The sequence below is a fragment of the Cucumis melo genome, chromosome 9, assembly GCF_025177605.1.
Source record: "Cucumis melo cultivar AY chromosome 9, USDA_Cmelo_AY_1.0, whole genome shotgun sequence".
NCBI lineage: Eukaryota > Viridiplantae > Streptophyta > Magnoliopsida > Cucurbitales > Cucurbitaceae > Cucumis > Cucumis melo.
The window spans coordinates 20,803,578-20,819,245 of record NC_066865.1 but is presented as its reverse complement, the minus strand read 5'-3'; the positions used below and the strand labels follow the sequence as shown (position 1 = coordinate 20,819,245).

The following is a 15,668-nucleotide window of genomic DNA, read 5'->3' as shown; positions in this document are numbered from 1 at the left end:
GTATGGTTACTAATATGTTTGGGATGACGTTAACTAGTCAAAGATATTTCATATCCATAATCATTTGAAAACAATTTACAAACAACCAACTTATCTATATATAAATATTTGATACATAAGCAAATGATAGTAGGTAGTCAAACATAAAAGGTTTAAAAAAATAGATATATGTGTTGGTTTAGATTTTATACTTTAAATTTAAGTCAATTTAGTAAGTAACAAATTGATTCTTATACTTTTAAATTAGTCACATTTTAATCGATACTTTATCATGAAACATTGAAATATTAGGTTGCTAAAAAATTAATGAATGGACCATATAATAAAAGCACAAACTCATATATAACCTTCAATTTTGTACTTAATGATAAAAGTTTTCATAAACTTTCAAAAAAAATTAAAAAAAAAATGATTCTAAACTTTTATAAAAATGTAAAAAAAAAAAAAAGAAAGAAAAGAAAAAAAGAGGTATTTTTAAAAATAAAAAATTAATATTTTTTGGCCAAATTTATTAAATATATGTTGTATAAAAATTGTGATAAAAATGATATCATGTTGCATTATGTGATTGCAACAACAAAACAAAATTTGAGAGTAAAATAACTAAAATTTAAGCTTTCCATATTTTGTTGTGATTATATATTTTTTATACTTTAATTTAATAAAGGCATTTGATTATATTTTTTATACACCCTTTCTCATGACTAAACTAAAGCTACAACAAGAAAATGTCAAAGTTAAAACCTTTTCAATTCTTTTAATTACAATTTATATATTTAATTTAAGAAGATATTGTCTTTTAATTTGGTGGTTATATATTATTTTATATTTAAGTGAAAGTAGAACAACCATTTGAACATATTTACTTCTACTTGGAGCATACAAAAACAAAATAAAAATTATACAAGTAATCATCACAAAGGAAAGTTACAATTATGTATCTATCAAATATATAAAGCTTTCATAATATAGTTTTAGTTAATCAATGGATAAACGATCAAATTTTCAACTACAAACGACCTAAGTACTAAAGAGCCATTTAAGGCAAGAAATTAGTTATTATAGTCATATATGATTATAATTGTATTATAATAGTTTGTGTATGGAGTATAGATTGTTTTACTTTAAGAAGAAAATAGTAAACGTTGTAACAAATAATAAAAAAATAACAATAGTAAAATAGTAAAAACGGTAGTAAATGGATAGTTTTTTGCATTGACCGTAGCTAATTAAGAAGTATAAATTAGTGTCTATTATAGCAAGAAAAATGATTATTATAATCTTGTATAATATTTGTCTCAAAATTTGTCCCTTAAGTAGGGGTATGATAATCCATTCACCGAACTCAATTTAGATCGATATAATCACTCTCTAAAAGTCTTACTTCTTTTGAAAATCCACCCATTTCTAAAATTTTATCTTATTTTATCCATTTAACTTCGCAAATCCTTTTAACTTTAAAGAATTATTTAACAATTTAGAGCGTTTAGGATTTTCTCTCTATTACTTCACGTGATGTTTCTTTTCATTTAGGAGATGAATTGATTTACATTTTTTATTCTTGTTAATTACTTAGGTTATCCACAATTTATTTTAAGAGTCATACTAAGATGATCATTTATCTCTTCATGTAGAAGCAAAGAGAGGGAAACGCCTTATTGGCCATTTTGATAGGCTCAGTCTCAGCCAAGTTTGAGGTTGAATACCTTTATTTAGGCTCATTTTGGTCCTAAGGATGATGTTCTAGGATCTGAACATGTCGGAGTATGATCCAATGGTCATTTTTGTTATAAGCTCACTTCAACCAAGCACATCGACTTGGGAGAATACCAAACTATGTTTTAAGTTGTAGCAGGATTTCAGGATCTATCAATAGATGTTAGTAGACATTATAGATTTAGAAATTTTGCTATATTTCCATCAATCTTACCATTTATAATAATTTCTCTTTATTTTTATTCCTTTTATAAAAAACATTCATATGTTTATTACTTTTTGAAAATGTTTTCCTCATTTTAAAAGAAAAAAAATAGACGTGCTATGAGATGAGTGAAATATGATTTGTGTTTTGATTATTTGTTTATGACAACAATTAATTGCTTGTTTATGCAACCCATAATATACGCTATGAAAAACAACATGAAATGTATAGATATGTAAATAAATAGTATTTTTTCCCGTCTCCAACTTCCATGAAATTTCATTAATGTTGTGTGTTCTTACAAAAATCATCAAAAGCCTTCGTTTACAATGACAAGTAAATGGTTGATTGGTGTGTAAGCTTAAGACACACGGACAATAAATAGGGTGATAGGGTATTGATACATGACAATGGACACTCTCAACATCTAATATTTATTATATTTTGAAGTTATCGTTTATTTTAAATATTTATAATCCAACATTCTATTTTTCTTATTTGTATTCCCTAATAAAATGTAATTAATTTCAAGAAACCACCTAAATATAAGGGTTCATTTGGTGTCAGTTTCGAAAAAAAAAATTTAAAGGCTTAAATTGACCTAAACCAACCAACGACCGGTTTGTATTCTTTATGATGGAGTGATCAGTTTAAACATTTAATAAAACCGACTAGATTTGATGGCGGTTTGATAAAAAAAATCAATTCGATCGACCGATGCTTACCTTACCTATAAAAATCAATTCGAGGGAGTAATACCTTGTCATGACGGTCTTTTATAAACTTTATTTTCATTACATCACACACATCATATATTTGTTTTGTTTTATTTTCTTTTCGTTTCTATCATTTTCAATCCTTTAAATATAAGATTAAATTAATAAAAACAAATCTATATATCAAATTTCAATCATTTTCAATCAAGTCAACTTATTTTATATGTTCGTTGTTAATTAAACAATACATATAATATTAGTTTCTATATCTTTCATTACCAAGTTTATGTCAAAATACTTTGTTAAAACTAATCATTAAACATTCGAAGTTAAGCATAAAAGTTTTGATTGTAACAAAAATTAAACTATGCACGTGCTTTTAATCTAGTTTATTAACATTATAAAATGGCATTCTAGTAGTCACTATATATATTATTCTAATTCCAAAATGAGATTTACAAACTTTTTATTCTGATTCCAATTAGGTCGGTGACCAACATCAGTCGAATAATAATATTTTTATTCCAATCGATCTGTCTCTAGTCAAATTACCATTTTAGTCTTCGTGTATTAATTAGAGTCGTTACATTCAAATGTCAATTTTTAGTCTCCGTACTTTTAATAATATTTCAATTTAGTCCCTATTACTAGTTTGTTATTGTTCTTTTAGCGAATTATATTGAAAGTTATTATCAATTATAGATATTGACATCGGCGAGTTATTATAGTTCACCCATGTTTATAACATCAACTATAATAGCATGGGTATAGTAGAACTATTCATAATCGGTAATTTTTTTTGGTACACATTGGAAATGAAAATCTTTAATACATACAAATGTCAGTTGAACTAAACTTTTATTCACATTATGTATAATAAAATATTATTTTAAAATATTTTTTACTATTTTTTTTTTCGCCCTTTTATTTTCTTTTACAAAATTTACTATTTTCTATTAAAACAAAATAGTTTACGTCATAAAATAGTTTGCAGCTTAAAGACTATCATAACTAACCAACTCTAATAATCACTAACTATAGTAACCAACTATGTGTTCAAAACACCTTGCAAATTCTAATTATAAATTATAAGACTAAATTGTAATTTCATAAAAAAAAACCCGGGACCAAATTTATCATCTAAATAATTTTGAAAAATTATTAAAAAAATAGAAAATTTAACAAAATCAAGTAAAGAAATCATAAAAAAAATATAACATTACAAAATATTTAAACTCGGTAGAAAAATTGAGTTTAATGAATTTTTTCTTTATAGGATGTCTACGAAATTTAAATAATTTATTAAAATTTTAAATTTTTGAAAAAACCTCAAAAAAAAAAAAAATCTTTTATTTTTAGTGAAAGTTAAATGGATTGTTTTATATATATATATATTTAAGAAAATCCTTTAATTTTGTCATATTTTATAATTAAAATGGCCTTATTTTGCTATAAACATTTATTTAAACATTTTAAAATTTAGATTGTAGTTTTTATTTATTTATTTATTTATTTTGAGTAATCCATTTTCTTTTTTAGTTAGTAAATAAATGCATTGAAAATCCAAAAAAATGAAACAATGCATCAAAGAATATTATATATCATCCAAAAAGAAAAGAAAAAGAAAGAGAAAAAGGGGGAAAGGGAAATGAAGAGGGAAAGAAAGAAGAAACTTCATTCTGAGAGTTGAAGCGTAGCCACATGGAATCAAATTCTTCGTCGTGAGAGTTGAGGCGACGAAATCACAGAGCTTTAAACCCTTCAAACAAGTTCAAAGACGAAGAAATTTCATCTCTTTGCGTTTCTTAATCGACTCAATTTGAACCCTTTTGGTCAATGCAACGAACAAGGAAGACGAACGGGGAAAGTCTATATATGTTTTGTGTGTGTTAGTTCTTGAGTTATAAACTCAGTGATCTGCGATGCAACTTTGCTTTTGTTCCATTCAGAAATTGTAGGAAGTATTTGAGAACAAGATGAGTGGCGGTGCTGGTGGCACTTCTCGAAGCACTAGGGATTTGATCTGCAACGCCGGTGCTGGTGCTGCTGCAGGTTTGTTTATTTGTTTTCAGGCTCAATTTTGAGCTTTTTTTGTTTGATTTTTTCTGTGTGTAAATGTGACGGCTTGGAATCTGGGGGTTTAGATTAGTTACTTGCTTGTTCAATATGCGCATTTAGTTTGTGATTAGGGATTATTTAACATTTGTGTGTTATGATGTGCGTAACAGGTTCTATAGCAGCCACGTTCGTCTGCCCTTTAGATGTCATCAAGACGAGGCTGCAAGTGCATGGTCTTCCTTCTGGTCAAAGAGGAGGTAATCTTTTAGTCTTAACATTGAAAAGTTGTTTCTTTTGTTTCTTTTGTTTCTTTTGTTTCTTTTTTTAGTTCAACGACAAGTGGGGTGGAAGGATTCCATGTTCTAACCTCTTTGGTTGAGGACATATGCCTTACAACTAGTTAAGCCAAGTTGAGCATTTGATTCTTTAATGTGCAAATATACCATGAATTAGAAATATCAAATTAGTCACTTACAGGTGGTAGCTTCCAATGATTCAGTGTATTTTTAAGTCTGAATCAATTCACTATTTCGTTTTTTATGAAGGATGTAACACCTGTTTGTGATTGGCCGTATTATTTTTGAGAACCAAACTAGAAATTTAATCTGGCAAGACGTTGAAGACCAGTGGTCAAAGGTTTTACATTGGTCTTAGTTATGTGATAAGTGATATTATAGTTTCTGCATGTGAAAATGTATGTTGATATACTTTTTTAGGAATTATATTTCTTTAATCTCCGTTGTTCTCTACCCAGGTAGCATTATTGTCACTAGCCTACAAGGCATAATGCGTTCTGAAGGTTTCAGGGGATTGTATCGTGGCCTTTCTCCAACAATAGTAGCACTTCTTCCAAACTGGGCTGTGAGTATTTTATTGGATATTTCATTGGAAAGTAGCATTAAAACCTTATTGACTTTATTGTTGGTTGCTAATACTCAAGCTCATGTTGGTGGCGGACACCATATTGAAACATGTCCATGAACTAGAATTTCATGAATAGTTATTGAGATCAACTTTTCTGTAGGACTTTCTTCTGTTTTCCTTTTTCATTATATTTTTAGGAGTTCTGACTTTTTGATGGGTCTCGTTTCTTGCAACTCAACAAACATAATTATTTCCATACAGGAATTACCTCCTGGATTGCACTCTTGACATTCATTTTGTATTTGCTTTCCCACTTGGGTGCATAATGCACTATGTGATCTTTTTCCCCAACCCGTTTCAATTTAGTGTTTTTATTTTTCTTGTTTTCTTTTCTAACGGGCAATTCAGATACCTTTCTAAGAGACATTTGTTTTGCATATTTAAATGAAGAATGATTTTATCTAATGTGAATCTTTCTCCCAATCCTACTTTAACTGTTATCTGTACCACCATGTACTACGAAGTTAAGAAATGAGCAGTATGTAAAGTTTGAAGACCGTCAATTTTGATGTAACTGTGTATATCCACCCTCTACTCCATCATGATGGTACTTAAAACAGGACGACCTGAGTGGGAGATCACACTTCCCCATAATGGTTTATGTACTTATAACAGTAGTACCTTGTGGGATAAAGATTTACATCCAAACTTACACTGTGGGATGTTATGCTAACCTTTCTATTTTGTACTAATGTAAACAATTAAAACTAATTATAGAATTTTAACTTTACTATAACCAAAATTTACTTCCACCTGACTTTTCTTTGGCACAAGTTATTTTTATGAGATTCCCCATCCATTTCTTGTTTCAGGATCATTTTTTCCATCATCTGAATGACAAAATGTGCTTATCTCACATGTAGGTCTACTTCACAGTTTATGAGCATCTAAAAGGCCTACTTCATTCAGATGGTTGGTTTTGGTGTTCATTGGCAAATGATTTTTCCTTTCCTCTTTTACAAACACTGTTGTTTCTGGACATGCTGTTGTAGTCCTCTTTTCAGATTTCAGATTTTGGATTTTGGATATGTTTCAAGTGTTTAATCCTTGGAAATGGTAAAATTTGATTGAATTGCTTTGCATTATTATATATATTGCTATTTGATTGCAGGGGACGTTGGTCATCAACTCTCATTTGGGGCAAATATGGTTGCTGCTGCTGGGGCTGGGGCATCTACTGCCATTGCAACAAATCCTTTGTGGGTTGTTAAGACCCGACTGCAAGTAATTAGCAGATTCTTCTGCTTTTAAATTTCCTTTTCAATGAGTTTGTGGCTTCTATGCTACTAAAGCACAGCTTTATTATTACTCTTTTTTATGTTCATAGCATTTTTGGTTTCAACAGACACAGGGAATGAGGCCTGGTGTGGTTCCTTACACAGGCATGGTTTCAGCATTTACCAGGATCGTACATGAAGAAGGATTTCGCGGGCTTTACAGGTTTGTTCTCACCATATTTGTGATAATTGAAGTTCTTAATGTAATATATGTTTTCCCAAATTTGTGGTTTGTAACGAGTGAGATAATGGTTGTTGTGATGAACTTTTGTTCTGAAAAATAATGACTCATAAGTTATACTATTTTGTTGTTGAATATTATTTACTTCATCCTAAGTATTAAAAGTTTTAAATAAATAATTATGAGAACATGCCTTTGATTTGTTCTTTGAACAGTGGTATCATCCCTTCATTGGTTGGGATAAGTCATGTTGCAATTCAATTTCCCGCATACGAAAGGCTCAAATCATATATCGCAAAAAGAGGTACATAATCATGATAATCTTTTGGTTATAATATTTATATCAGTGAGCGTGTATGTACTCATTCAAATGTGGATGATTGTTTAAATTGGTTTTGGTTTTTCCAGATAACACAACCGTTGACAAACTAAGTCCAGGACATTTAGCTATTGCCTCCTCGTTGTCAAAAGTTACGGCCTCGGTAATGACTTACCCACATGAGGTAGGTTTTTAAACCCTCTCTCTCTGCAAGTGTTTGTGATGTGTCTTTATTAATTCTTTATCCTATTTAAACTTCATCTCCAGGTAGTTCGTTCCCGGCTACAAGAGCAAGGCCAAGCCAGAAACATTGCTCCTCAATACTCAGGAGTAATGGACTGTATCAAAAAGGTTTTTCGAAAGGAAGGCGTCCCAGGTTTCTATAGAGGTTGTGCGACGAATCTGTTGCGAACAACTCCATCTGCTGTAATAACTTTCACCAGCTATGAAATGATACATCGGTTCCTACTGCGAGTTATAACTTCTGGCGAGGATAAGTATTCAGAAACCCATCCAAAGTCCGATAGCAATAGTCATGTGAAGCCCCAAAAGGCGAACATAGACGATGCAAACAAAGGTAGTGATTCCGATATACAACAATCACAATCCCAACCAAGTAAGCAAACTAGTTTTCCTCTGGGGAATAAAGAACGCTTAACATCTAGACATTGATTAAATCCGGTTGCTTTTTTATTTTTTCTTTTTTTCTAAATCTTATAAACGAACAATAAAAATTTTCTGGCGGTGAATAAGCGCATGCTCCGATGTGCTGTGAATTTTGTAACATGTTTCTTGTTAAGAGATGCTATAGGTGGGAAAAAGAGAACGAAATCTGTAGCATCCTCATGTCTTTGTGAGTGAATGAAAGCTATATTAAAACTTGTATCTGATCGAGTCAAGGAATTTTGGTAATGAAATGTTGAGCAAATTACATTAATATATTCATTGATTGGATAATAGATAAAGTCAATATGTTTCAATACATTTTATTTGTAGCTTGAAATTTGAATTGTTGTCCTGTTACACCTTTTGTATGTCTTGTTGATTCTGTTTTTCATATCATATCATATTTAGTGGAGGTCAGTCTATATATTAAGTGTATGCTTGTGAAGATGGATGTGCTCAAGATTACATGGGCAGTCCAAAAATGTGAAATTGTGGACTCTAGTGAGAACACGAAAATGAATTTTAATACATGATGTACATCTCTATGGTAAAAAGTAACGACTAAGCTTATAAATTATGGGGGAAAACATCAAATCTAGCACTAACTTTGAACTAATGATTCGAAAGTACTTGGGTTTTTGCTAACATCTAGTGTATAATATTCACATATGTATAAGATTAGTTCGATGAAGTTCAAATGAATAGTAGTAGTCTTCTTTCTTTGTTTTTTTTTTCTTACTTATCTTGGAAGAATTACCTGATAATTTTTTTTAAAAAAAATCGAGTTTAGTAGCATACATTTAGATACTCGAGTTTTCAATTTTGATTTTCAACTTTTTGGGATATGAAAAAAATGTTTTATTTAACGGTAACTCTGTGCTTAAAAATACAAGGACTAAGTTGGTATCAAACTTAAATTTTTTAGAATAATACTTTTTCGATAATAAATCCAAAAACAGTCCACAAGCATAATGCAAAGGGACCAAATTAAAAATCTCAAATAAGATTAAATTGGATTGAAAATCTCAAATAAGAGTAAATTGAAACTTTTAAAGTCACATCGACTTAATAGGAATTGAAAATTTGTCTAAAGGGGTCGATAAGAAAGAAATGGAGAAGATCGTTGAAGGCAGCAATAGGAGCATACTGGAAACAGCAATGGGAACTTATCCCATCAAAAGGGCACATCAATTTTTATGTCTTTACAAATGAAATCAGAGTTATATTTATCTAAAGTTGAGATGCGTTGCTTTTTAGGAGTGGAATTTATGTTGCTTTTTCTTTGTGACAGAAACATTTCATATGCCTTTTCTATATCTCATTCAAATTCTTGGTCCCAATTCCCTTTTTTTTCTCTACACGTCCCTCAAAAAATAATTCATAAAAGGAAATAATATATTTTGATTATTACATTATAACTTTTGTACTAAATTTTTAGTTTAGATCCTTCACTTTTTTAGTTTTAGATCTCATATTTTGAATCTTAAACTTCCTCTCAGTACTATTTTAACCTTTATTTCTTTAATTTTTTTAATGGGTTACTTTAGTAGAAATTTGAATATTCCTTTGGAGATTTTAACAGTCAAACTTGTTAAAAGTGTGGCCTAAGAACATTATCATTGATGATAATAATAATAATGATGAGTTTTTCAAAATAGATTTTATGCCAAACATTATTGCACTTCGATATTTATAAAAATAAATTTGTTGATCGATAAGAAATTCAGTTTTGTTGAGTAACCTACCACCTACTATAAAATCCAAATAGTCCTGGCAATGTCCATCTGACGCTCCATACTTGTTCATATTGGGGTTAATGTCTTAAATATCGTGGTCTTGTAGTTTGTAATTCTATATATTATACAGACATTTTATTTATATAATAAAATAAAGCGTTTTATTTTATTTGACATTTAGTTGCATTAACCCAAAACCAATAAACTAACATCGAAGGTTATTTTCTGGAACTTAAATATATATGTGGAGACATACAAGGGAATCATGTTTAAGTGATAACCTAAATGGTCTGTAATAGATGGATAAGGTTGGATACCTTATCCTGGTGACACTACAAATACAGTCTGCTTTGTAGTTGTTACAATTGTTCTAAAATGTTACAAATGATTTGATCCTAATCATTCATGTCGAGATATTAGAGTGGGTATTCTATACAAAAAGTTTGTTTAAGACCGAACCATGAAATGAATAATCTCTCTCGTTAACTCCCATTACTAGTTGAGAATACATTTTACCGGGAAGACCATAGGTGACTTGACCTGAATCCAGAGTGAGTTGTGAACTCTTGCCTATGAAGGGCTCAATATGCCTACCATTTTGGAGATTCGTCTGATTTGGGAGCTGGGAACACAACTACACAAGAAGGAATTCACACCTTCTCTATAGATAGAGTAAGTAGAGAAATTGCTCTCTTAATGGTTGATTTTAGGACTTGAACAATTTGGTGTCACACTCCCTATTGGCCTGAGAGGAGTTCAGTTATAGTGGGACTATAATTATTATTTATTAGAGGAATCAATGGTACTTAAGGAGTTAGATGTAACTATAGGGGCAAAATTGTAATTTTTGACCTAGTTGTAATTACGAGCAATTTGTGAATGGTCATTTCACTGTTGATTGGTTATATTTAATGGATACAAAAATATGTTTACGGTAAGAAGAGTGCAACTATTAGTCTTTAGTGGAATGACTGATAGTTAATGAATGGAGATTAATTTAATTAAAGAGTTTAACTAATTAATTTATATCATTGGATTTTCAATTTGTAGGTCTATAAGGTCCCTTGTTGGCTTAATAAAGATAAATGATAATGAACTTTATTTTGGTTTAATTTAAATTGTTCAAATTGATTAAAGGGAATAAATTGTATATGATACAATTAATATGATGTATTTGATACATTATAATATAAAATTTTTACGAGAAGTTAATATTTGAATAAAATCCATAAATAAACTATAGGTTAAATTAATATGGATTCAATCCATATTAGCACTATAAATTATATGAGAGATTTAAACTATTACTTATATTATATATGATATAATATAAAGTTTATATTATATGAGATATAATATGAATTAAATTTATATGGATTTTATTTTATTAATACATATTCAATTATTAAAATAACTCTCATGTGCAGAGAGAGTGAGGGAGTTATTTTGATAACTTCTCTCCGTTGAGATATTCAGAATCATTATGCATTCTCATCTCACTGCTTGTTCTTTACGTTCTCTCTATTTAAAAAAGAAAAAGAATTATCTCTCAAATTTTTCTCTCACCAAATTACAGAAGTCCACAACTCTATGTTGATTCTTTCATTGAAAATAATAAGGAAGACTTCGTAGTGTTCTTAAAATATTCGAAGAAGATTTCTTGGAGGTTTTACAAAGGTTAATTTCTTTTTCCCTTTTCCTCCATAGAAGCATGCTTAGGTTTTAGTTTTGTTTTATTGGAACGGATGATTTTGGGTTTTACAAATTGAATTTCATTTGCACGGCGTTCATACGCTCCCGCTTTAGAATTCCTCTCATTTAGTTTAACCAACAATTCATTATGTGTGCACATGAATATTCTGTAGATGTGATGACGTATACACATAAATCAAAAGCGTTAGGTGGATTGAACATGTGCACTGGAAACACTCAACACAATAGTATATATAAAAGAACGACGTGTGCCCCCAACTATGTAAGGAACCCTCATGGATGAAAGGTGTTAAAATTTCTAGATTCGGAAGTCCACAAAATTGTAGAAGAACAATACTTGGGATACAAGGAACCGGGGGATAGCAATCTCTTGTTGATTTTACATATTTACATTTCACATTGAAATTAATAGTTCAATCATTTTGGATTGATTCATATGGTTCAACTATAATAAAATTTTATGAACTATCTTATACCAATTAAAAAAAAAAATTGAGTTAAGCCATTAGTAGATTTGTTAACTCAAATTGAACAGACTAATCTTGACTATGGTCAAAGTGGGGTGAAAGATATGGTTAAGGATTTGTTCACTCCAACTTAACCATACAAATTTAAGAACAAAATGTTACATAAAACTTTCATAAACTATAATAACACAATCAAAGAAAATGAATCAAGGTTTAAGCCAGCCTTAAATTTGGAAGTACAAATTGTATAAAGTTAATTTGACTAATTTAATATATGATTAGAAAAATAAAATCAAACGTAAAATTTGACAGAAAAATAAGCAAATTCCCAGTCATGGGAAATCTATTCATAATTTTCCATAGTAACAAATTATTATTTCCCCAAACCCACTTGATTAAGATCTTAATCCTTCCCCCATCCCTATTTTAAGTAAAAGATCGAAAACTATACTTAAAAAAAACATAGAAATATTAGATTAGATATATTTTTAAATTAATTAAAAGATGTTTAAGATCATCCATTACTCGGGGATTCCGACGAGCACCGGCCGCCAAGTTTTCCGAAGCAAGTATTTATATCGGAAACCGGTCCAACCCGGTCTAGGAGAACCGGGATTCCAACCGGGCGATCCAACGCGACCCTCCTCCTTCTCCTTCTCACAAACTGGAGTTGCGTTCTGGGTTGGAGCCGTGACCGCCGTCTCGTGAACATCACAGTCAGTCCCAACATACGGTGGAGACGAAACGAACAAATCCTTCAACGTGTTACTCCGCGACAAACCCTTATGGTCGTCTCTCTTCTTATTCTCCGGTAAGGCGCGGGGGCGGCGAGGAGACCGACGGCCGGAATTCCGAGTGAGAAGCATCCGAAGAGTGGTTTTCCGGCGGCGGAGGTGAACGAGAGGACTGGTCCTAGGGCTTAAAGTGGGACTCTGAGCAACGCCGCAGTAGTGCGTCGGGAGGAGCTTGAATTTGAGAAGCGACGCCATGGAGAAAGCTCAGGGGGAGAAGAATTATTGAATCGATCAATGGAGTTTTGGAATGGAATTTGAAAAATTTTGTAATGATTGAAGAAGGGAATTCGGAGAGGATTTTTGAGAGCGTTGGGAATTGGGGGTTTTGTTTTTTTTTTTTTTTTTCTTTTTGGGGTTTCATTATTTTTGAAGTCTAAAACTTTGAATTGAAAGAGAAATTTATTGAATTTGGAAGGAAGAGAGGAAAAAAGTTGGTTCATTTTCCCAGTAAAATTCTTATTCCAAAATTTCCAACTAATAGTTAATATATAGTATTTAATATTAATATCAATCATAAAAGAGACTCTATTGTTTTCTCTTTTTTTGTTCATATGCTTGACTATATGACTTTTAAATTACCTTTTTACCCCTACAAAAGTCATTTACTAACTCTACTTTGTCACTTTAGGTTGGTACCCATAGATTAAAACGTGGATGTCTATGAAAGGTTTCTCTTTTCTTTCCTCCTTTCTGACCAAATTTTGTTATAAAAAGATTTATAATATGAGATTTGTCTCTATTTAGTTAGTTCAAATTTAGATATGTTTAACAGCGTTGATGTCGAAATTGGGATAAGAGAACGTGGATGTTCGTGTGACATTAGTAATGATTTATTTGAATGAAAGAAGAATGTGGTGTGTAAAAGAGAAAATCTACGTGATGGTGTCGACCTTTACTACACATTTTGATTTTTTTTTTAAATTGTGTCATTTTAAATAAAAAATAAAAAACTTATCTAAAAGAAATGTAATTTAGAAGAGAGAGAGAGGCAAAAAGTAAAATGTCTAACAAACATGGCACTTATTAATTTTTTTTTTTCATTTTTAAATTTTAGAAGACTTTCAAAGTACTTGTCTAACTATTGAATTTCAAATATGTATATACACACACATACTCAAATGTTGTGTTTGATTGAACTTTATTATATATTCAAGAAGGCCACCTCATTCAATAGTTGTTATAGATATTGATTTATCTAATAAATTATGACATATGGTAGTATAATAAAGTAGAGCAATTGGTTTCACAAAACAAAGAGGACCAAATTGAAAAAATAAACCCATCATATTTTGACGAGTTAAATGAACTTTTGAGTATGTACTTTATTTACCTGATCTCTTTAAACGAATAATTCAAGTTGGTATATTAGTGCACTTCTACGCACTACATCGACCCACAAATATATGAAAATAGTAATTGAACGAGGATATATTTTAATCTATTGAACTATGTTTAAAATTGTTATATTTTTAAGGTATGAAGTTGGTATAATAATATACAATCATAATATTACACAAATTAAACTTCTACCATAGTACACTATCAGGAACATGTCGCTTTAGTAATTAATATGTGTACATTTTTATCAACTCATAAGAAATAACATTTGAAAATTGATGGTTTTTTTTTTACCATAAATAAATTTTAAAAAGAACAAGGAATTAGGTATTTTATTTAATTTTAGTGTTACATAGAATAGATTTTAAGGATTCGACTAAACTTTTTTTAACATAGAGCGATCTTCAACGATCAATTCTTTTGTTGTATTTAATGTTAAACGAATCAAAGTTAGGAACACGATGAAGACTAATCTTTTGCTACAACACAAAACACCATCCAAGGTTTAGTTCTCTTTAAAGTTTACTTGTGGTTGGATTGATGAGATTTCGAGTGCGATTCCAAAGTTCATAGCAATTTTTAGTAGAATACAAAGTCTTGTTTATGGTCAAAATTTATCTTATGAATTGTCTATTCAACAACTCATCAATTTGCAACGGTGAAAACCTATAGTCATGTATGGACAATTTAACAATAGTTAGGGATATGAAAGACAAGAAAAATGCTAATTTTTATTATTTTTGGAATTAATCCAGATTATATTGACATTAATACAACTAAATTTAGGTTATTTATATAAAAAATCTCTTAGTCAATGTTAGTTTGGCAAAAAATTCAAAACAATGGCTTTCTCTATTTAATGTGTTAGGAAGGGGCAGTTTGTGGTTGATTTAGCCCTATTTCTAAATATGAATTTCATACCATTGCTATTTGTCTGTTTAAATTCATAACTATGTTCATCTAATCAAATCAACCAAACTAATAACTTTGATTAATCAATTTATGAATGTTATTGGTTGAGGTTGTTGGTTAACGAGCACAAGCGAGACTCAAACCAATCGAATGTAGAAGTAATATTGGACATTAAATAAAAATATTTTTCTCATGCATAGTTGTTAATACACTTTAGAAAGACCGTTGCGAGCGATGTTATTAAAAGATGTGATTAAATTTTCTCTGTTTTTTTTTCTTTCATTCATTATCGTTGAAATTGGTCAACGTAACAAACGTCACCATGAATAATACATGTTTGGGTGAGATTTTAAAATATTGAAAAATCACTTTTATCATGTTCAAAATCGTGAAATGTTTTGTTTTACACTCTCAAACATGAATTTTATAACGTTAATTTTAAAGAATTGAAAACATGTTTTAGAATAATTTTAAAAATAACAAAAATGAGTTTCACCTTTCAAAATCATTTGTCACCTAAACATGTTATTAATTATCGAAAATGAATGATTAACATAGATTTGAATTCAATATATACTATATATATTGTATTGTTTGAATTACTTCTTATTCGACAACATGGTTAAATACTTTATTTTGTAATATT

General features: G+C 30.0%; 2 protein-coding genes across 4 annotated transcripts; one reads left to right on the top strand and one right to left on the bottom strand.

The window, feature by feature from the left end:
• The first annotated feature begins 4,232 nt into the window (after positions 1-4,232).
• LOC103504600 (nicotinamide adenine dinucleotide transporter 1, chloroplastic) lies at positions 4,233-8,378 on the top strand. Of its 3 annotated transcripts, none has more exons than XM_008468970.3 (9): positions 4,233-4,689; positions 4,866-4,952; positions 5,450-5,556; positions 6,483-6,531; positions 6,731-6,843; positions 6,965-7,059; positions 7,293-7,381; positions 7,486-7,580; positions 7,664-8,378. In XM_008468970.3, the coding sequence occupies exons 1-9, from the start codon at positions 4,614-4,616 to the stop codon at positions 8,066-8,068; spliced, it is 1,116 nt and encodes a 371-aa protein (XP_008467192.1). In that variant the 5' UTR covers positions 4,233-4,613; the 3' UTR covers positions 8,069-8,378. The 3 variants fall into 3 exon arrangements, with proteins under 3 accessions (XP_008467192.1, XP_050945689.1, XP_050945690.1); XM_051089732.1 differs by having other exon boundaries at positions 4,248-4,689; positions 6,947-7,059; positions 7,486-7,584; positions 7,668-8,378; XM_051089733.1 differs by having other exon boundaries at positions 4,250-4,689; positions 7,486-7,584; positions 7,668-8,378.
• Positions 8,379-12,499: 4,121 nt separating this feature from the next.
• LOC103504599 (uncharacterized) lies at positions 12,500-12,967 on the bottom strand. Its single transcript, XM_008468969.3, has one exon. It carries the CDS (start codon positions 12,965-12,967, stop codon positions 12,500-12,502), a length of 468 nt encoding a protein of 155 aa, XP_008467191.1.
• Positions 12,968-15,668: the final 2,701 nt, after the last annotated feature.

Coding starts and splice junctions, on each gene's coding strand:
- LOC103504599 (XM_008468969.3), bottom strand. CDS start 12,967: ATGGCGTCGCTTCTCAAATTCAAGCTCCTCCCGACGCACTACTGCGGC.
- LOC103504600 (XM_051089732.1), top strand. CDS start 4,614: ATGAGTGGCGGTGCTGGTGGCACTTCTCGAAGCACTAGGGATTTGATC. Junction 6,532..6,730: donor AGGCCTACTTCATTCAGATG/GTTGGTTTTGGT, acceptor ATTTGATTGCAG/GGGACGTTGGTCATCAACTC. Junction 7,382..7,485: donor ATCATATATCGCAAAAAGAG/GTACATAATCAT, acceptor TGGTTTTTCCAG/ATAACACAACCGTTGACAAA.